Here is a 22,342-nt window from a genome sequence, read left to right as displayed (position 1 = left end):
GTTGTAGCCACAGCTGCCCTGGGGCAGATTGACAGAAGCGAGGCTGCCATATCGCGCCATCGGCCCTTCTGGCCAACACCAGTAGGCGGTAGGTGAAGTGTCTTGCCTAAGCACACAACAACCGAGACTGTCCGAGCCGGGGCTTGAAGCCGGCAACCTTCTGATTACAAGGCGAACTCCCAACTCTTGAGCCATGACCGCCCCAATATATATATATATATATATATATATATATATATATATATATAAGAACAGAATTAAAGCAAACAAACACATTTAATTTCAAACCTCAATATATTGATAAAATGTGTTATACTTTTTTGTAATTGACAAATGTAATTTCGAAATGGAAAAAGTACTTCCATCATCTGATGCACAGAGCTGTCGCTTCCATGATGTCTTGCTGCTGGGTGTTTCCTGTGTGGCTTCTATCAGGAGATAAAGTGATGCAAAACATTTAAAAATAGTTTTCAAGGAAATTGTTATCTATTTGCATTATCCACAGTGTTTACCAGAGTTTTTTTCCCGAATCACTACGTTATCATGGTGTCCCAGAATCCCAGTGGCTATGTTGTTTGGGGCCTTTTCCCCCTTGGCAGGGTCTCCAATGGTAAACTGATCTCCTGTTAGAGACCAGGCAAGGGCAAGGGACCAGCCCTTTGCCCTTGGTGAGAGGCAGAGGGCACGGGTGGGCATTGTCAAAAAAGAAGCCTAATCTTTAAAAAAGTATAGAGCGTGTCTGTCTCCCAAAGCTGGTTCCACAGAAGAGGTGATTGAAAGCTAAAGGCTCTGCCTCCCATAGTACTGTAATTTTAAACATCCTATGAACCACAAGAAAGACAGCAGCCTGAGAGCAAAGTGCTCCATTGGGTTGAAACAGTAAGTTATTAAGATGAGATAAAGTCTTACTACTACTCTATCTTACTACTATTACTAAACTTACTAGATTCCCTCAGCTCAGCACTCAGGTAAGGTCATCATTTTTTGTTGTTGCTTTTTCAGTCAACATCTAAATCACTGTCAAATCAGTTTCATGGTGTGTTTTCTGTGTTCTAGTGGCAAAACATCCAACCGTAAGTACTTTATGCACATTTCTGCTGTGACACAATAATCCCAGCATAAATTTAAATAGGTAGGATGGTTTGCCACTTAACTTTATTTTAAAATTGCGTTTTGATTTTTGTGTTGTTCTCCATAAACAGTGGTAGAATGGTTTGTCAGGTAGGACGGATTCCCAGAACACTGGAACACCTCACCCAAGACGCGCCCAGGAGGCATCCTTGTCAGATGTCCCAACCACCTCAACTGGCTCCTTCCGATGAGGAGCCAGTGAAAAGTGCCATAGACAGCAATTCTTCTAGTGTCCACTAAATTAGTACTGTGCAAAGGTCTGGAGCCACACTTATTTTCTTCATACTCTTCTTACAAAATTCCAGATTTTTTTGTATTTTTTGAAAATGGTCTTGACCAATAGTTCTCCAGGCTTTTTGAAGGTCTTTCACAGTTTCTCTCTAAACACTGGCTGCTTTCCACTCATTTTCAGCATGCACTTCAATGTGAAATTCTTCATCCTTTCATTCTTTTTCTTCTTCTTCTTCTCATTATTATTAAAAGTATGCTTGGAACTTTCCCAAGTGTGATTTACATTTACATTTAAATCCACTGCAAAGGCTCCATTCATCATTATAACCCTGCTCTGACGTTTTGAGAATTTATTGTTTCTTATTTTACAGAAAACACAGTATGTTGTATCCTATGCCATGATTCTAACTTAGTGACAGCACAACCCAATAACTAAATAAAATTATCTTTTTGTTACTAAAGAAGCATCATTAACACTCACTCAGCTCCTGACTTCTACTTTACACAGTTTAATCAAACCAAAGTAGAAAGTCAGATCATTATCTTTGGCTTTACAGAGCAGCAGCACGAAACAGGACACCACTTATTTGTCCCGGGTACTAGACCACATTTCAGTTAAAGACAAGCTCAGTATCAAACTTTGCAGGTTTGTTTCACTGCTGACCACAAACCTGGGGCTATTGTTTTGGAAACAAAAGAGCAGGGCCTTTCAGAATAGCATGACCACAGTGAGCATATGCATTTATGCACAGGCAAAAGAGACACGGCTGATGGAACAAGGTGGTTTCAGTTTAATGTCTAAATAACAGACAGAAGCATTTGTTAGCATTTGAAACATACATGCACATATAGCCATGTTACCCTGGCAACCAGGTGTATCTTAAAATTCACTAGATATAACAATTTGTAGATATGCACACAAAACTAAATTCAGTAATCACATTGCAATTACACTTATGTTATCATTTGCACAGATAACAGGGCAGACAGCAAGAAAGAAAAAAAATCCACCAAATAAAACGTGCTTTTTTCTTCTTGTGGACTTCTGCTACAGTCAGCTCATTTCAGTTTATCTTTTTGAGAAGGAAATGGTGGAGCAGTCTATAGTAGTGATATGGATATTGCTTTCATTTTTTATTGCACAAAATTTAAAGAGTGTGATGGTGCATTTTTCCAGTGTAAAGAAATATATATATAGATAGATATATTTAAGTGTTTTTTCTTTTTTGCTGTGACAAAGAAAGAAATTGATCAGCACGACTCTTTGGACTTAATTGTAAGAAATAAATGTGTAAAATTACAGAAAACATTTTGGTAATTCATTGCCCAGACGGTCTAGTTTGTTTGTACAGAGTTACAGAGGTTTTATTACTCTGCTTCAAAATACTCTGTTTATTAAGGCTGTGTTTTTAACATGTTTTAATGCTTTGTATCTTGTTCTATTTAATCAGAACAAGCCCCTATAAACAGTCAGTGATCACTGTCGACCTCTCTCACTTTTTTTTTTTACAACTGTTCATTCTTAATGGTTAGTTTTTAAACCTTACGATGTAACTACGGCCTAGCCCATGCAGCAGTATGTTAATGACTAATCTAACATTGTGGATGGATTATCTCAGTTGTTCTCCTGTGTGAAGTTTGGTCTGTTTACAGCATCCTGCCATGTGATTGCATTTGTCCCTAACTATTGGGAACCCTCACATAAACTTTTATTGAGTGGAAAAAAGTTAGCATTCATCCTCCAGCTTCACTGTGTTTAAGTTATGCTAACCACAGCTATGTATGGCGTTATTTTTGTGCCACTATTCTGAGTGCACGTAAAAAAAATTTGAGGGCATGTAAAAATGTTTTGCAGGAGCAATTGTTGCATTTTGAGGAGAAATTTACTTTGAGCTAAATTTGAGTGAACAAAATTCATTGCCGCGTGCAAAACCTGTATTTCAGTTTTTGCTATTATCCATATACACACACACATAGCTGCCCCTCTCGCTCAGTTTTTGCATTTGTGCTTGCTCGCAATGTGTTGCGTGCGCTCTCAACATTTCTGTCCGTGTGTGTTCAACTTTTTCTGTACACCGTTATCTTTGTGCCACAAAACCAAAAACTCACAGACTTGAATGCAAAAAAAATCTAAATTTAACTGTCACATCCTGGGTCGGTGACCCAGCGTTTTCTGTTTTGTATTATTAATCTTTGATTTCTTTATGTCTTTGTTTGTTTATAGGTGTTGGTTATCGGGTCTCTGTTTTGTCAGTGTATGTTTCCTGTTTTACTTTGAAGGTTAATTAGTTCCAGCCATGTTTCCACCTGTTCCCCATCTCCTCTTGTTTATTCCTGCCGGTGTATTTCAGTGCCTTGTCAGTCAGTGCTCGTCGTCGTATCGTTAACGTTGGTTCTTCCCCATGCTGTGTGGTACCTGTGTTTCCCCGAGAGTGTAACTGTTATCATTTTCCAGTTTAGTTTTGTGTCACCTTGTTTCATCTGTTTGCCTGCAATAAAGCAGTGGATTTGAGTTTAAGTTTCAGCCTCAACGAGTCCTGCATTTGGGTCCACCATCCTGCCTGACTACACACTGACCATGACATTAACTTGGCAAGCTAATAACCAGACAGGTTCACATGAAAAAAACAAAAAAATAAACAACAAAAAAAAACAACAACTTTTTTTTTGAATAAACTTTAAATTAGCACATTTTCTATGTAACAATTGTTACACTGCAGTGATTCCGTCTTTCTAGTGCTTAAAATAATATACTTCTGAATGAACAGAACTGCATTGCTTGTAGCAAACCAAAACCCATGAACACAAAATTATGTGAAATGTTTTTCTTTTTCTTTTTTTTTTTTACCTCCGCCCTGGCGACATTTACCAAAGTGATGCAGTCCCACCAACAACAACAGAGCACTCAATGAAATAGTGGCAATGATCCAAGATGTGGCACATGACGTCTCGTTGAGACTTTCTGAATGAGTTGTTGAATGTTAAAGAGTTAAAATTGTAAGGGGAACATAAACAACCCTAAATTTTCATTTATACTTCTTTATACTGCAACACTGTTTAAAATTTGACATATATGCATTCAAAACTTAAAAAAACTCCAAAAAACCTTACTTTACATTTGATTATCGGAAGGTATATTTTGCACATTTCATAATATTTATTTTTTACATTTCCTAATATTTCTAAAACACGAATAGATTCAACGGCTTTGCTTAAAAATCAATGATTGAAAATGTGTCTACATTTCAATTACATCACACGTCTGCACCAACCTTATATTAAAATGTAACACAAAAGATACCATACACGGTTCCTCCTGGCACATGACTTAGCTCAGAATTACAAAGTGATACAGTTGTAATAGTACTGCCATTAAAAAAGAAAGAAAAAAAGATATGACCTCTTCAGGGTCTTACCTGTGACACTGAGCCAGCTCTCCAGTGACTGTCCACCTCCTGAGATGTTGCATGTGTAAAGTCCCTCATCTGACTTTGAAACTCTGTGGATTATCATGTCTTCTGTGGAGCTGCTGTGAACATGAGATCCATCTTTATAAAAATTAGAGGTGAAGTTGGAGGAAGCAGTTTTGTTTTTGCAGCGAAGAGTCACAGCTTCACCCTGCATCACAGGAACAGCAGGACTCTCCAGGACCACAGATCCAGCTGAATGACAAGAATCTGAGATTTAGTTGCTGTGAAATTTATTTAAACTAAGTTTGAAACAAAATGTTGTCCCAGTGCAAACTTACCAGTAACAGTAATGTTGATGCTGTCGCTTCTGTTTGCTCCTTTAGTCTCACACCAGCGCTCCACTCTCATCTGGATACACACTTTTTATTATGCACAATGATCCTGCTTTTCCCAGGTCGTTGTGACTGCATGAGTTTATTTTCCCTTTGGAATTATGCACAACTTCCCAATAAACAGCATCCTCACAGTAAAATATCACTGATTCATATTCAAAGAACTGCAATCTGTTTGGAGCGATACGAAGAGAAACTGCATCTGTGAAAAAGAAAAAAAAGAAAGGTACAGTTTAGACTTGTACCAAAACTGCTGTGGTTAAACAATGAAAAAAATAACACTTGAGTAAATGAAAGCAAATTAACTGATGAAGTGACTCATGACTCCGACTGATTACATGTACCAAATGTGCAGGTTCACTAGAAACAGAACATATTCTTTCCATACTTTTCATACATTGTCTGCTCCCCGAAGCAGAAAAAGAGTAAACATCATTCATATCAACAACCAAATGCATGATACACACCAACTTCCTGGTAATGTGTACACAGCAGGATCACTGAAGAGACAAAAAAATAGTTAGAGATTACAAAAAACCTCTTGTTGGCTCCCACAGCTGCTGGCAAAGGTATCATAGCATCTCATAACTACTGAAGTTTAGTTTTTATGTGGAAATAGACGTGGTACTTACATAATTTGATGCACATAGCTCTGACCTCCATGATGCCGTGCTGCTGACTGTGTCGGCACGTGACAAATGTAAAAAGCAATGAGCAGGGGCGTTTTCCTGTGTGGCTTCTTTCTGCACTTAAAGCAATGCTAAACCTTTAAAAAGAACTTTCAAAGAAGTTGTTGCCTTCAAGTTACCAGCAGTGTTTCACTTCACTATCAAAGAGGCAACAAAGACAGAATAATGCTGCGTTCAATACTTTTAATCATTTAATATGCATTTATTTTTTAATGATGTTTACTTTATACATTTATGTATTAGCATACTAACATACATTTAATTGTACTAAAACAAATAAGCAACTTAAGATTTGAGTAGTAGAAATGCCATCACCAAATTTGAAGTAATAATAATAATAATAATAAGAAGAAGAATACGAATAAGGATAAGAATAATTAGATTTACTAACCCTAACATCTGCAATAATGATAAGCAGTGACAAAAAGTTGGTTACCAACTTAACGTCATTTCAATGAGATTAACGCTGACAGCACTAATGGGAACACAACGAATATGACTGCACATTTACTCCGACATCATCCTAGTGCAAAGACAAAAACAACAAGCACGCATGCTACAAACTTTACCCGAGTCATGTAGACAGCCGTTAGCACATGATTCTCCTTATGGGGACCTGATATGTTTAATATGCTGCTGAGAATATAGCCCAGAAGAAGCGGATAGTATAGCTTTTATTTTGGAAAGAGCCATTTCTCTGTAATAAACTCTTTTCCAAAGATGAGTGATTCCTCGATCAGATAGATTTATTTTTTTTATTACTTTGTTGTTTCAGCATCATTAAATTTAAAAACTGTACTTTTGAGTTAAAATATATATTTATAATTTTAATAAATGACAAATTAAAAAGGCATGAACATTTTTTTTTTGTATCGAAAAAATATCGAACCGTGACACCAAAGTATCGAACCGAACCGTGAATTAGTGTATCGTTGCACCCCTAGTGTTTAGGGTAATGCAGCCTCTCAAGACCACAAAGGGGATAATTTAGACTTTAAAGACTTTTGAGTACAAATTTGAGTACAAAAATATATAATATATATGAAATATAGAAGAATAATATAGAGCAATGTAATTATACATTTACATGTGAAATTCATTCTAAATATTTGTTTTCCAATTTAAATCTGTCTAGGGTGCAAAAACTGCAAGGACAACCCATGTTTCTATATTTTATTATATATTTTATTTCCCATTTTATTTTATAACACACAAAACAACCATTAAAGGTAAAAAAAGAAGTTAAAGAAAATCGCTTATAAATTTAATCAATGAGATGCAAGCATAAAAAATATGTAGTAATACATAATATATAAGTAATAGGTAAATTATGACTTTGTAATACATGAATAAACTAAAAAAAAACCCAAAACAACATTCTAAGAGGCTGTGACTGAAGTCGTAGAGACAAAAAAAGTTAATGCTCAGTAAAGTTCATTTCTTAGTAATTATCACCCAATTAAACTCAACCCATTAAACCAGATGTCTATTAATGCTAATACTTAAAATAATTTTTACAAGCAGTACCAGTAAAGCTACTGTTTATTAACTATACAGGAGTTGGAATAAAATTACAAGCAAGCACCAGTGGAGAAAAAAAGTAAATAAACAGTGTACCTGCAATGTTCTTTTATGGAAAAAGAGGTTTAAGAAATAGAGTCAATTCAGCATCACCAGTTAATCATACATATCTTTGTGGGAGCCGAAGTTCCATTAGAGTTCATCTCGTTTTGCACTTCTGACTGACTCTTTGTTTGCAGCGTTGTTAATGTTGATAGCCGCCCTGATTGCAGATTTCATTGATGTCTCAATCCAAGCATGAGGGAAGGCTGTGTGCTCACCAGCAAAGTGCACCTTGCCCTCATTTTTAAAGAGCTCTGCAGCATATTCTAAGTGTTGGTAGGGTGTGAATAAAGCAAAGGCACCCAAACTATAAGGATCCAAGCTCCACTTCTTCACTATGACCCCTGTGCAGAGATCCCTGACCTTCTTGCCATGAATCTTTTCCAAATCTCTCAAAGCCAGCTCTTTAAGGTCTTCATCGTTTGGACCTAGGAATAGTAGGGAGTTATCAGACCAGGTGTAGGAAGCCAAGAGGACACCAATGGTCCTATTTTTTGGGAAACTGTGGCTGGGGTAGTAAATGAAACGAGATGGCCCATCTGTGATGCTCTTTCCCCCCCCCGGATGCCATCATCCTCCCAGAACCTGTTTTTGAAGATGAGCAGGACTTTAGTGGAGCTGTCGTAATGGACAGACCTCAGGGCATCCATCTTTTTAATGGAGAGAGGGGGATCGAAATCTATGAAAAGAGCCGCTTTGGCTGTTGTTGTTACCAGGACAAAGTCAGCTTTAAGATCAGTAAAATTTGACTGTTGGCCTCTTTGATATGACACAGTAACTTCATCTGAATGGCTAATACGCTTGACTGTAGAATTAAGAAGAATGGGGACATCAAGGCCATTCAGAAAAGCTTTGGGGAGATGTTCTGACCCACCAGTCACTTCAAAGTACCTTTAAAATAAAATAAAGAAAAACAGAGATATATATTTTTCACATGAATTTGTTAGTAATCAATGTCTAGTAAATATATTTTACATTTTAGCTTAATTTAACAATAAATTGAGGTCTCAAATGTTTTCAGTTTCATAGAATTAAATAATAAAATGTAACATGTACAAGTGCAAAGAAAACTCTGTATGTACCAGACCATAGGGTGAACCGGATTATAAAACGCATTAAGTAAAACAAAGCAGTCAGATAAGTCAAACTTTACTCAACTTATTCTTATTGCTTCCTCTACTTCTGTATCACTGATTCATTAATGTTGAATTTCCTCACTGCTGCTCTATTCTCAGGTTCTACTGCATGACTGATATCCATGAGTTTAAAATCTGCTTCGCAAGCATGTCTCTTAACAGGTGCCATTTTGTACACACATAATATAATATAATAATATTATGTTGTTGAAGCACAGTAAGTATTACTCTGCAAAGCTCCTGACTACGGGAGCCGTAATGCTCCGACAATCCATCAAGTGGTGCGGCTTTGTAGCTTACCAAAGTCATACTAAAACCTTTTTTGACAGATTTGAGTGCCATGTACCACATAAATTCGGTTCGAGGTCAGTTAGCACAACCAGAATTCATACATAAGGTGCACCAGATTATAAGGCGCACTGTCGATTTTTGAGAAAATGTAAATATTTTCAGTGTGCCTTATAGACCAAAAAATATGGTACTGACTCCTGCTGACAGCAATACAGCCTAAAGTCAAATTTTCATTTTTTTCAAACAGAAATGATGACACATCACATCAGGAAAACGTGCTATCAGGTTAAAGCAGGGTTGGGCAACACCAGGCCTCAAGGGCCAGTGCCCTGCAGGTTTTAGATATCACCCTGGGTAAAACACCTGAATCAAATGATTTGTTCATTCATTTAAATCAGCTGTGTTGGATCAAGGACACATCTAAAACCTGCAGCACCCCAGTCCTTGAAGCCTCCCTCACTCCTGGTTAAAGCAATGAATTGTTATATCCTCTACTTCAAATAATTAAAACCTACAGCTCATCTAAATGAACAGTTGAAGCACTGATAAGAAGTTTATTCTTAATTTAAATAAGGAAATAAGAATTTCAGTTCAATAACGGAACATTTCATGATTTGATTTACTGATATATTTCACTTATGTTTATGAACTCTTCTATGAAAGAAGTTATATTTAGTTTAGTTAAAAGGTCTTACTCGACGTTGTCATGAACATCAGTTTGGTCATAGATCATTTCAGTGAGTGCAGTGTACATAAGGCCCTGCTCGTTAAGTAGGTCTCCAATCATCCTAATGGCTTCAGAACTCAGACCACCTTCTTCTTTCAGGTAATCCTATTAGGAAAACAAAGTTTCTGGTTATGAAATCAAAGTGGGTCATAGAGAAAAAATAAAGTTTAGCTCTTTTAATTAATTAATTATATAATTTAAATTTACCTTCACAGAATAGCGGTCAAATTTTTCCAGTGCAGCTCTACAACCATTTTGTGTGACTTCGTTTTTCACCTAGAGAAGTAAAAATCATTGAGACAATGTCATGTATAAATATCTAGCTGCATATCAACACAGTCTAATTTTATGGCAAGCAGATGTAATACCTGAATGAACTACCTTAGAGCAGTCTAACCTGATGTTAGAGTTGTGTTAACCTTTTAGAGTGTTTACCAAGTGTTTACCGTCAACTAATCTAGGATTTATTATTTATTTTTCTTTTATTTTATTGACAAGAACTGTGGGCCAAACCCCATCCCTGAACTTAGCAGTGACTGCAAATACATGTACAATGAGCAGTTAACGAAGTGCACTCATCAGAATTCAGAAGGAGACTAATTTAACATTCGTGGGAGGCATAATAGAAAAATCATTGGTTTCAAAAAATGACATAAAAACAAAACTACCGTGAAGAAACAGGCAGAGAGCATGGAGTAATTAGGCTTGAGCAGATATGCCTGTTTGACCAAATTAAACTGTTTTCAAATGTGTTGTGTTCAAGTCAATCTTCATTCTTGGCACTGTATGAAATAAGAACAAATGTTCCAAAATACTAAAAAGTTTCCATGTGATGCACTTCTTTGTTCACATGACTATATATTTTTACAGAATTCTGGTTTAACAGCTTTTTTAAAATGAAAATCTTTAAAATAAGTGTTTGTATAAAAACCCATATTCACACAACTGTTCAGCTTGAAAATGGGTCTGTTAGATTTAGACCAAACAAAATCAACTCAGTTTTGGTGTTTATGTTGAAACATTTAACGCCAACTGGAAGAACTAACCCCTCCACATACCTTTTCTAATGCTTGCTGTAGGAGAGCGTCAGCTGATTTATGCTTCTCACTTGGTGATAGATTGTATTGCAGGATGTCAGGCTTTTCCTTCACTTTGTATGTCCTTTGTGGCTGTATTCCATTCACCAGGTAGAAAGTATTGTTGTCATCCATGATGAAATTATTCAGCTCAACTCCCAGATCGTTTGCAAACTGAAGGGCAATACTGTTGAAAAAAACAATCAGATTGTGAGTTTCCTCAAGGTTCGACAGATAAACTAGGAGCAGAAGTAGCCTCTATCACCACTGTGGTATTAAAAATGGCCACCTTTTAAATAACTGATTTTACTCACTGATGAAAATCAGGGATCCTCATAGCACCAAGTTCAGCATACCAGCCCTCTTTGTCATTCCTGTAGGTCTCCACACGTCCACCAATTCGTCCACTAGCCTCTAATATGGTGACCTTATTTAAATATTACCAAACACAAGTACATATTATTTAATATGTATGAAATATTGCTTGCTTTGTTTATCTACACACACTAATCTCGTTGAAAAGGAAAGTGTTATTATTAAAATTGCAAAATCTCCAACTCTTTTGACTACACCAGGACTGCTAATAGGACTTGCAGTACCTCTAGTAATTATATATTAAGGCTTGAAGAAAAACAAAGATTCGTCTGTCACAGATAATAGAACAAAATTTTAAATAACCAGAATATAAACATCTCATGTCAGACCTTATGTCCTGCGTTGTTAAGTAGCCTGGCAGCTGTCAATCCAGCCATGCCAGCTCCAACAATGACAACATGACGAGATGTGTTTGTTTGTGGAAGACCGTTCTTGGCTATCTGTAGAAGCTGCTCGTAGTCAGTGTCATTCAAACAATCAGCTAGAACAGTCTTCAGCCTGTTGGTAGTGTGACTTTGACATAGAGTGAGCCACAAAGCACTGACAGCAACTGCAGACAAAAAAGGACATGTTGTACATCAGCATGTAACAAAGCCTTCCAATAAATTTAAATCACCAATTTTTATGCTTAAAACTAAGCAAATACGTAGAGAGAATTTAAGGAAGCTACTTTGAATTTCAAAAACAGATTTTCATAAAAAAGTATTTTGTAGGATTTGTAACATATCAGTATTAAATTAGCATTTTGGTTTCTTTTCAACTAGTTTTTAAACAGTTTAACATCTGGAAGCTGACACTACTTCAGTAACAGTGCAAAATGTCACATACTCACATAATTTCACTACAAGTGGATCCATTGTTCACGTTTGTCTGCTTTTCTTCTGAGGTGACATGAGAAGGAATGTACACTTCAACACATATGAAAATAAATAAATGAACAAAATGCAACTGTTTGTAGTTTTAGCTGTCTCATCCTTTTGTGACATAGCACAGCATATAAACTTACTCTGTTCTGGTTAAGAAATCCTAACACTGGGATAGAAATGTCCTCAGTCTTTGTTATTTGGGACAGTAGTGAGAGATATAATTAAACATAATTATTAATTAATATTTTGTGCTTTACTTAGGAAAACTGGCTTTAACGTCCTACTTTCTAATTTATAATGCTAAACATTGCAAAACTATTTAATTAACTAACTGTTGTCTGCCATATATATATATATATATATATATATATATATATATATATATATATATATATATATATATATATATATATATATATATATTAGTTTTACATCACTCAAAAAAAGCTTTCAAAAAAAGTTTTCATTTACAACTGGCTTTTAAAAGAATCAGTTATAATAATCATATTACTACATGCATTCTTGCTTTTTTTAAACTACTTTCTGTAGATCTTGGCTATATTTCTTCGATTTAAATCAAGTAGTAATTCTTACCACGTGAAGCTCTGTCAGAAATGAGACAGAAACTATCATGAATGGCCTTATATAGCGAGAGACTAGGTATTATCTGGAAAGGTGTGTATGTTTTGTTCCTCTGAATTTCCTTAGAAGAGTTTTCTTCTGACTATGTGACACTATGTGTGACACATAGGTATGGATATCGAAAACCGGTTCTTGTTGACAACCGGTTCCCACTGTTTCAATTCCTTGGAATTGTTTGCCATTTTTGCAAAGATTCCCTTATCGATTCCAGTCGCCCCGAATGACATCACCACGTTGCGGAGCGTCATTTACCTGGCAGGAAACATGGCGGCTCAAACGCTAAAAAGTTTGGTTATACTTTACAAAAACGGATGACAACAGGGCAACTTGCAATACTTGCAAAGTAGATATTTCATTTAAGGGAGGAAACACTACGAATATGCAAAAGCATTTGCTCACAAAACAACCTTAAATGAATGTTGTGTTTTTAATTCCACAGTTCCGTCAGTTCTCGCTGCAGTCTACCGGTAGCGTCTCCTTTCAGGCCAGGATAGACGAATGTCACCGAGCAGTGACTAAGTTTGTGGTCAAAGGCTTGAACCCATTTGCCACAGCAGATGCCCCTGATTTTCGGTAAGTGAATGTGTTTAATTGTAGGCAGGGACATTACTGGATATTCTTGTGTAATTGCTACAGAATAATTTATGTTATACTTTGTTATTGCTACAGAAGAATATTTATTTTATTATTTTACATTTACAATTTTTTTCCTGGGGACCCTGTGACACCCCACTGAAGAGCCGTAGGCTGGATCTCTTAAGATCTCACTGTTGGGTTTGTAAGGCCATGTTACTCCTAAATTTCTATCTTGTTCAAAGAGAAGATATAAAACAAAGTTCTAAGCTAATCGACCTTAGTGTTCTCCTTTTTTTTAAAAAGAATCGATAAAGAATCGAATCGTTAAACAGAATCGAAAATGGAATCGGAATCGTGAAAATCTTATCAATACCCATCCCTAGTGACACATAGTGTATGACCACTCCTTTGCTGTTTTTCTACTAGAGATCTCCTTCATGATCATTCATAGACAAGCAGGTGCCAAGACAAGCATTTCACCTCAACCGCTTTCACCACCATCCCATAGAAATACAAGCACACATGACAAGTTCAATTTCACAGTTTCAAAATTGTTTAAAGCCACCATTTTCCTTGATTTGAGCCACGCTGGATCTACATTGCATCTGAACAGCATCTATGCACAAAGATTTTGTAGAATACCTACAAATTTTAAAATTTTCATTTTTAAGTATTTTAAGTCATTTTGGGAATAGTAATGAATTTTGAGTGCAAAATAATCTTCTTTTGGATATTTTCAAATGAAAATAGATCGATTAAATCCTTGTATAGTCTTCATGTTTGGGACTTTCTCGTATCCCTTTGGGTACATTGATCCATTTGGAGTTTTAAAAAGAAGTGTAAAATTAAATTTTACTTTATAGACCATCAACATATGTTGTCATTATCTCAGTATCAGACAGTAGAGAAAACATATATGTTTAACGATTCCAATCAGTCTCTACCCAAACAAAGTTAACAATGGAAGTGTGATTTGTTTTTGCCATAAGGTTATAATTCACAAATCCACAACCCTGAACATTATCTTGGAAAAAAAATGGATTGAGACAATGTCTTCATTAACATTAATATGTGTTCAACCATTGTCAGCTTTGTCTTGGGAAGGTACTGACCCAGGTTGTATGATGTGTAAAAACTATTGTGTCCATTGAGGTCTTCAGACATATTTAGCACCACCCGTGCCCTCTATGGATTGACTGATTTCTAAATTGTCCTCATAGTGTGAGACTTCTTCTCTTCATCCTATCTTCCTCTTCTACATTGCTGCGTCCCTGTCTCTCTTCAAACATGAGGTCTAAAGTCCTTTGACAGCTAAATCCTTTGGTTATATTAAGCATGAAAGACTACTGTGATGCAGAAGTATTTATCTCTTCTGTCCTACCCCCTTGATGTGCAGGTGTGAGGTATATAGAGCTAGAAAATATGGAAAGACAAGCAATTGGTTTGCAGGTGATGGAGGTTAGAGTGTAAATGTAAACGCGTTGGGTATAGCAGCATATGTGCTCAGTTATTATTTTTGGTTTGGAAATTTTTGTCACAGAAAAAATTCTAAGGCTATTGAGTATCAGGTAGAAACAATTTAACTTGTACTGTTTGTTTTTTAACAGAAACAGGTCAATTTGACCCAAAAACCATACGAGGATTAAATCAGTTGTTTACTAAATTTTGAATGTGTTTATGCAGCAGCAATGTTTAGGTGGAAAAACAAAATCATCATGAATGTCAGTCATATATCTGTTTTATATGTGGGTTACTGATTGAAAATATTTCATGGATTATTGTAAAACATTTCTGTGCTTCCAGCGATGAAGCTATTAATCATTTTGTTTGGCAAATAAAAGACTGCTGGTTCAATTCCAACTGGTTCAGTTCCAGAGGAAGGGCCTCTGGTGTTAAGTGTAAATCAAACATGCAGCGCTACCCAAGGGAGCAGCAAAAAATGGCTTTTTATAATAACGTCTTCAGTGTTTAAACCTTGGAAGCAATCTATATACCTGTCCATAACAACTACTCTTTAAGTCATAAACAAAAGGTTAGACACAAACTTGTCTCTTAACACATAAAAACGGTGGCCATGACTAAAAGATTAACCAGCTAATATTTGTGTATTTAAGAAACATTTGGGTAAAGCGTAAAGCAACTGACCTCTGCTGTGCTTTCCACTAAGAAGAATTACCTCTTTGTCTGCACCCTAAAAATTGTGCAATCACTTGTCTGTTCTTTTCCGTGGAAAGGAGGGTAGAACAAATAAGCTAAGATTTTGAGAAGTTGCCAGTAAGATTGCACAAACAGCTTACAGTTGTTTTTCCTGTTTGAGCTGACATTGTGTGTATTTCTGCCCCCCTCTCTCTCTCGCTATATATATATATATATATATATATATATATATATATATATATATATATATATATATATATATATATATATAGGAGATAGAAGCCACTGGCATTTAGACAAGAAAGTTCATTACCATTAATGGAGGGTTTAACCCCAGGCTCTGTAACCTGGTGCTGCACGCTAAGCAGAGGGGAAGATGCCAAGGACTAGTGAGTGTCAGAACCATTATCTAAGATGAATCAAACAAGATCCATGGGGTCAAATGATGGCCAGAATCTAACACGTGGCATCCAGCACATAACAACAGGGTGCAAGATCCTAGCAGGCAGGGCATACATGGAAGGCCATAACTAAGAGGCCAAGAAAGTATATAGGAACATCTGTGTTGAGTATGGCCTGGGAGTCCTGAGGTCAAAATGGGACAGGCCCCCTAGGGTGGTTTTGAATGAGGTAAGATCCTGTGGGACTTCCAGATACAGACAGACAAACTGGTGATATCTAATGAACCAGACATAGTGGTGTTGGACAAGCAGACGAAGATGGAAAAAAATTACAATGTAACTATGAACGGCCAGATTTACTAAAAGAGCTAAAACAACATGAGAGCACAATCCCCAAAAAGTGCTGGTTGGTGTGCTTGGATTTACAGGTTATTTACCAAAGTTGTGCTGTTTTCGGAAAAGGTAAAGTCAGTTCATTTTAATATCAAGCACATTTTTTTGCATTAAATATCTGTGCAATTATTACTAAATTGCATGTGGCAGATGTTAGTAAATAATTTTGTATTTTTGATTTAACCCTCCTGTTCTGTTGCTGGTTAAACCCATTTTTTGTTTCATTATGAAACATTCTGCTTCACAATTGTACGTGCTAATGTAACCAACATACAGTGGGGCAAAAAAGTATTTAGTCAGCCACCGATTGTGCAAGTTCCCTCACTTAAAATGATGACAGAGGTCAGTAATTTGCACCAGAGGTACACTGTGAGAGACAGAATGTGAAAAAAAAAATCCATGAATTCACATGGTAGGATTTGTAAAGAATTTATTCGTAAATTAGGGTGGAAAATAAGTATTTGGTCACCTCAAACATGGAAAATCTCTGGCTCTCACAGACCTGTAACGTCTTCTGTAAGACGCTTTTCTGTCCCCCACTCGTTACCTGTATGAATGGCACCTGTTTGAACTCATCATCTGTATAAAAGACACCTGTCCACAGCCTCAAACAGTCAGACTCCAAACTCCGCCATGGCCAAGACCAAAGAGCTTTCGAAGGACACCAGGAAAAGTATTGTAGACCTGCACCAGACTGGGAAGAGTGAATCTACAATAGGCAAGCAGCTTGGTGTGAAAAAATCAACTGTGGGAGCAATCATCAGAAAATGGAAGACATACAAGACCACTGATAATCTCCCACAATCTGGGGCTCCACGCAAGATCTCATCCCGTGGGGTCAAAATGATCATGAGAACGGTGAGCAAAGATCCCAGAACCACACGGGGGGACCTGGTGAATGACCTGCAGAGAGCTGGGACCAAAGTAACAAAGGTCACCATCAGTAACACACTACAACGGCAGGGAATCAAATCCCGCAGTGCCAGATGTGTTCCGCTGCTGAAGCCAGTGCATGTCCAGGCCCGTCTGAAGTTTGCCAGAGAGCACATGGATGATACAGCAGAGGATTGGGAGAATGTCATGTGGTCAGATGAAACCAAAGTAGAACTTTTTGGTATAAACTCAACTCGTCGTGTTTGGAGGACGAAGAATACTGAGTTGCATCCCAAGAACACCATACCTACTGTGAAGCATGGGGGTGGAAACATCATGCTATGGGGCTGTTTTTCTGCCAAGGGGACAGGACGACTGATCCGTGTTAAGGACAGAATGAATGGGGCCATGTATCGTGAGATTTTGAGCCAAAACCTCCTTCCATCAGTGAGAACTTTGAAGATGAAACCAGGCTGGGTCTTCCAACATGACAATGATCCAAAACACACCGCCCGGGCAACAAAGGAGTGGATCCGTAAGAAGCCTTTGAAAGTCCTGGAGTGGCCTAGCCAGTCTCCAGACCTCAACCCCATAGAAAATCTGTGGTGGGAGTTGAAAGTCCGTGTTGCTCGGCGACAGCCCCAAAACATCACTGCTCTCGAGAAGATCTGCATGGAGGAATGGGCCAAAATACCAGCTACTGTGTGTGCAAACCTGGTAAAGACCTATAGTAAACGTTTGACCTCTGTTATTGCCAACAAAGGTTATGTTACAAAGTATTGAGTTGTATTTTTGTTATTGACCAAATACTTATTTTCCATCCTGATTTACGAATAAATTCTTTACAAATCCTACCATGTGAATTCATGGATTTTTTTTTCACATTCTGTCTCTCACAGTTGAAGTGTACCTCTGGTGCAAATTACTGACCTCTGTCATCATTTTAGGTGCGGGAACTTGCACAATCGGTGGCTGACTAAATACTTTTTTGCCCCACTGTATAAAATGAATGAAACAAATGTTTTATTTCATATATTTTCACAGTCACACATGTGACATCAAGTCAGCTTTCGAGTTGGTCATGTCCAACTCAATACAAAAACTCATTCTGAAAAAGACTAATTTAAAAGGACATTGTACATATTTGGGGAATTGGAAGTAAATGAATAAAATCCATTTGCATGGATTTAGATGGCTATTTGGGTCCCCATCCTGGCTGTCTATAAGTCAAGGGATGAATCAACAGCCAGGCTATGGGCTTGAATGTCTCTGGAGTCTCTGCAGACATTTTCTCCAGAGTAATATAATTTGAGTCCCAAAAGGTTGATTCTGTTCATCTGGACGTAGCTTTTTCAGTTTTAAGACAATTTAACCCACTTTGGCAAGGACTGCCTAAAGTTTGATAAGAGCTGAGCACTGTCAGATGCGAGACAGACAAGCTAGCAGCTCCATAAGAAATGCACCTAAGAAGCTAACATAACAGGAGGTTTAAACACTCTCCTTCTTGTATTTCGAGCCTGGAGAAAGGAACTCCCACAAGTACATGTGCAACAGTTCCCACCTGTAACGCTCAATCTTGTCACTGCATGCTCTTGTTGTAAATGCCGGCAGCACATTTTTTTTGCCAAAAGCCAGTTTATAATGCAACATGTTCTGGCCTTAAGTTCTTGTCTGCATGCAGTTCACAGTGAACAAACAGTTTAACATTTAACAGTTAACCCGAAAATAAAATAAACAATAAAAGGTGAATCAAATGGACCATTACGGCAAGGCTGGGATGGTCAGTTTGGTAAAGTAAATCCGTTGGGCATCTTTCTTTGCCTTTAGACAACAATTCTGATGGCAAAAGAGCCAAACGGGACAGGCAAAAAAAAAAAAACAAAAAAAAACAAAAAACAGTTAACCCGAAGGATTAAGCAAGCTGAGTTTTGCGTTACAGTTTGTGGGCAAGTTCAAACATGTGATTTCAGTGTGATGAGAAAACAGAGGTGCAAAAGCTGTCAGCAGTCTGGTCTTCTTACCTGCAGAAACTTTAAAACACAGATATTTAGCAGAATTATTTATGGCAACATTATTACAGCATTAAATGGCATAATGTTAATTCAATTCAATTCAATTTTATTTATATAGCGCCAAATCACAACAAAAGTCGCCTCAAGGCGCTTCATAGATACAGAGAAAAACCCAACAATCATATGACCCCCTATGAGCAAGCACTTTGGCAACAGTGGGAAGGAAAAACTCCCTTTTAACAGGAAGAAACCTCCGGCAGAACCAGGCTCAGGGAGGGGCGGCCATCTGCTGCGACCGGTTGGGGTGAGAGAAGGAAGACAGGACAAAGACATGCTGTGGAAGAGATACAGAGGTTAATAACAGATATGATTCAATGCAGAGAGGTCTATTAATACATAGTGAGTGAGAAAGGTGACTGGAAAGGAAAAACTCAATGCATCATGGGAATCCCCCGGCAGCCTATGTCTATTGCAGCATAACTAAGGGAGGATCCAGGGTCACCTGGTCCAGCCCTAACTATATGCTTTAGCAAAAAGGAAAGTTTTAAGCCTAATCTTAAAAGTAGAGATAGTGTCTGTCTCCCGAATCCAAACTGGAAGCTGGTTCCACAGAAGAGGGGCCTGAAAACTGAAGGCTCTCCCTCCCATTCTACTTTTAAATACTCTAGGAACAACAAGTAGGCCTGCAGAGCGAGAGCGAAGTGCTCTAATAGGGTGATATGGTACTACAAGGTCATTAAGATAAGATGGGGCCTGATTATTTAAGACCTTGTATGTGAGGAGCAGGATGTGAGGAGTTAATATACACACGTGCTGTTTCTGCTTGTAAATATGACTGTACCATTAGTCTGTATAGTCTTGTCCTGTGGAGGTGGCTCTTCTGTGTTGTGCCATGCGCTTGTGAAGTGGCTCCACAGGACAAGACTCAGCTGTCCATCCGCATCTTAAGGATAAAGGACACTCTTTCGAGGATGCCAATGTTCACATTGTGGACAGAGAGGACAGATGGTTTGAAAGAGGAGTGAAAGAAGCCATCTATGTTCACTGTGAGCGACCATCTTTGAACAGAGGCGGTGGTTTACGACACCAACTCTCTGCCATCTATAATCCAGTTTTGAGATCCCTTCCCAGACACCTTAACGCCCACTCACATTCTGGGCCATCTGATCTCAGGAATTCGCATGATAAGGTGGGGCCAGGTTTCACAATGAACTCACCCGATACTCTGGCTGATTGGGACCCACACCCAGTTTCACACCTTGGCTCAGGCGATTAGAGGATCATCAGGGGGTCCTTTTGTCCCTCTGTGGGGGGTTACTCCCACTAGGTTTATATCTGGGACTCTCCACCATTTGACCTTAGAACTGAAGAAACTTCTCGGATGAGAGGTGAAACGTCTTCAAGTAACTTAAAGAAGTCCAGACGCTTTTCTTTGCAAGCTCCTTTGACTTCTTTATATCATATTAAGATATCTCAGGGATTAAACATCTTTAATTTACCAGAAAGTTTCACTCATCTGGCCCACTTAAAATCAAAGTGAGCTGTATGTGGCCCTCAATGCAAAATGAGTTTGAAATCCCTGACTAAGACAAATTACTGAGTGATGTTTTTAATATCTCAGTCCACTGATTAAAATGGCTTTGAATTAGAATCAGTCTCACCTTGTGGTTGAGTGTCCCTTATGGTGTAGATGTAGTGAACAGGTCTAGAGGGCAATAAACCATCATCTTCTGATGGGGAGGGACAGTGGAAGTGAAGGGATAGAATAAAGTTACGTTGAAACCAAGCTCACCATTGTTTTTCTTGTGACATTACCAATAAGTTTGATGTGTCACATGGCCCTCTTCCTATTGAAAAAACAAAAGTTGTATCCAAGATGGCCGACTTCTAAATGGTCACCACCCATCTTGAGGAGTTTGCCCCCTCACATCTAATAATGTGCCACAAACAAGACTTTAATATCACCAACCATTCCCATTTTATTACGGTGTATCCATATAAATGCCCCACCCTGTACATGAATGTGAGATGAAGCTACCTGGAGTTACTCATACATGTTTTAAACTAAAGATAATAAAAGCAACAAAGAGCCTTTCACAACTCTTTGTGGGCATATGTACTACATCCACAAATCTTCCCTTTGATCATCCTTTTTTCAGCTGGCAGCTCCATGCAATATATCCACTACCCTTCCTCTGAATATGTCCAAACCATCCCAGCCTTGACTGGAAAAAAAAGTCATAATTTCGTTTGATGATTATTGATTTCTGCAGCTACAGTTGGATGGTTGGGGAACAGTGAGATGCTTTTCATGTCAAAATGGACCAAAATCTCTGAGGAATGTAAAAGAGGGTGCACTATTTTTTCCCTCTAACTTTGCAGTAATTAAATCATGTCTTAATTTCAGCCCAACTCTAGAGTGCATCATGAAACATTGTCTTTTTCTTTTTTCAGTTGAGAAAAAAACAAAACAAACAAGAAATATGTTACATGCAGTTTGTCACTGTACACGTGTGGATGACACTTTTATGGATTTATTATGATTTAGGTCACATAATTAAACAATTTTAATGACTAGAAAATATTGTTTGGCATTTATTGGTGTTACGTCCCCACAAATGAGGTCTAGGGGAAGGTGTGGGGAGCAATGACAAACAGGAAAAAATGAAGAGGAAACCAAACAGAGGTGTTTAGCTCATATTAAGGTTTTATTTGAAATAATCTTAACACAAAGAGACCGCAACAACGCTTTATCAATAAGTCAAAAAAAGGAAAATGGTCACAACAACAAAGAAAACAACAAACTAAGGTGCACTTTCGAAGGCCCACAGGGCCACCCCGTCGCTAGCTGCAGCAAGCTCTACTGCTGTTGAGGCCCACAAGTAGTGAGGTGAGTAGTAATATTTTTTTGCTCCCCACCCTGCGCGTCCATGTGAGTGCATGTATGTGTGTACTGGCTTTGCACGTGCATGTGAGTTCAGGGGTCATGTGAGTTCACAAGTGTTTAATTGCGCTTTATTTAATGAAACCATTATGTGTTTTAATTAAACTGTTTTTAAGGATTGTATAGGTCTCAGCGCTGTTATTTAGACATAGGTGATTTAATGTAACTAGTTTAGGAGCATTTCACTTTCTTTAGCGCTCCGAAAGACAGTTTTTAAACAGAGCACCACAAACAACATGCATTCCTTTAGAAAATCACTTTTCTTGTGATAAATCTAAAACCACATATTCACACCTGGCCACAGTAGCACTGTATCAACCCCCTACAATTATCTAGTAGCCACACTATGTAACAGTAAGACTCAACTACACATAGGGGGCTGCAGAGAGGGCCCCAT

The 22,342-nt window shown here is 37.8% G+C and overlaps 1 protein-coding gene and 1 pseudogene across 2 annotated transcripts; both read right to left on the bottom strand.

Moving 5' to 3' along the window:
• Positions 1 to 495: 495 nt before the first annotated feature.
• Positions 496 to 6,303, bottom strand: LOC308408877 (cell adhesion molecule CEACAM20-like; annotated as a pseudogene). Its single transcript has 7 exons — positions 6,290 to 6,303; positions 5,797 to 5,843; positions 5,632 to 5,664; positions 5,111 to 5,366; positions 4,779 to 5,024; positions 4,211 to 4,333; positions 496 to 623 (listed from the first exon to the last, which is right to left on the bottom strand). The product of its transcript is annotated as a cell adhesion molecule CEACAM20-like (transcript).
• A 1,263-nt stretch (positions 6,304 to 7,566) lies between these two features.
• LOC308408873 (L-amino-acid oxidase-like) lies at positions 7,567 to 11,938 on the bottom strand (the record flags this gene model as incomplete). Its single annotated transcript, XM_080901300.1, is given in 8 exon segments — positions 7,567 to 8,034; positions 8,037 to 8,367; positions 9,599 to 9,735; positions 9,838 to 9,906; positions 10,689 to 10,893; positions 11,021 to 11,133; positions 11,411 to 11,631; positions 11,914 to 11,938. Coding segments are annotated over 8 exon segments (1,569 nt in total).
• Positions 11,939 to 22,342: the final 10,404 nt, after the last annotated feature.

The sequence above is a fragment of the Rhamphochromis sp. 'chilingali' genome (genome assembly GCF_963969265.1).
Source record: "Rhamphochromis sp. 'chilingali' genome assembly, chromosome: 1".
Classification (NCBI taxonomy): Eukaryota; Metazoa; Chordata; class Actinopteri; order Cichliformes; family Cichlidae; genus Rhamphochromis; species Rhamphochromis sp. 'chilingali'.
This window is presented reverse-complemented; position numbering and strand designations above follow the sequence as displayed.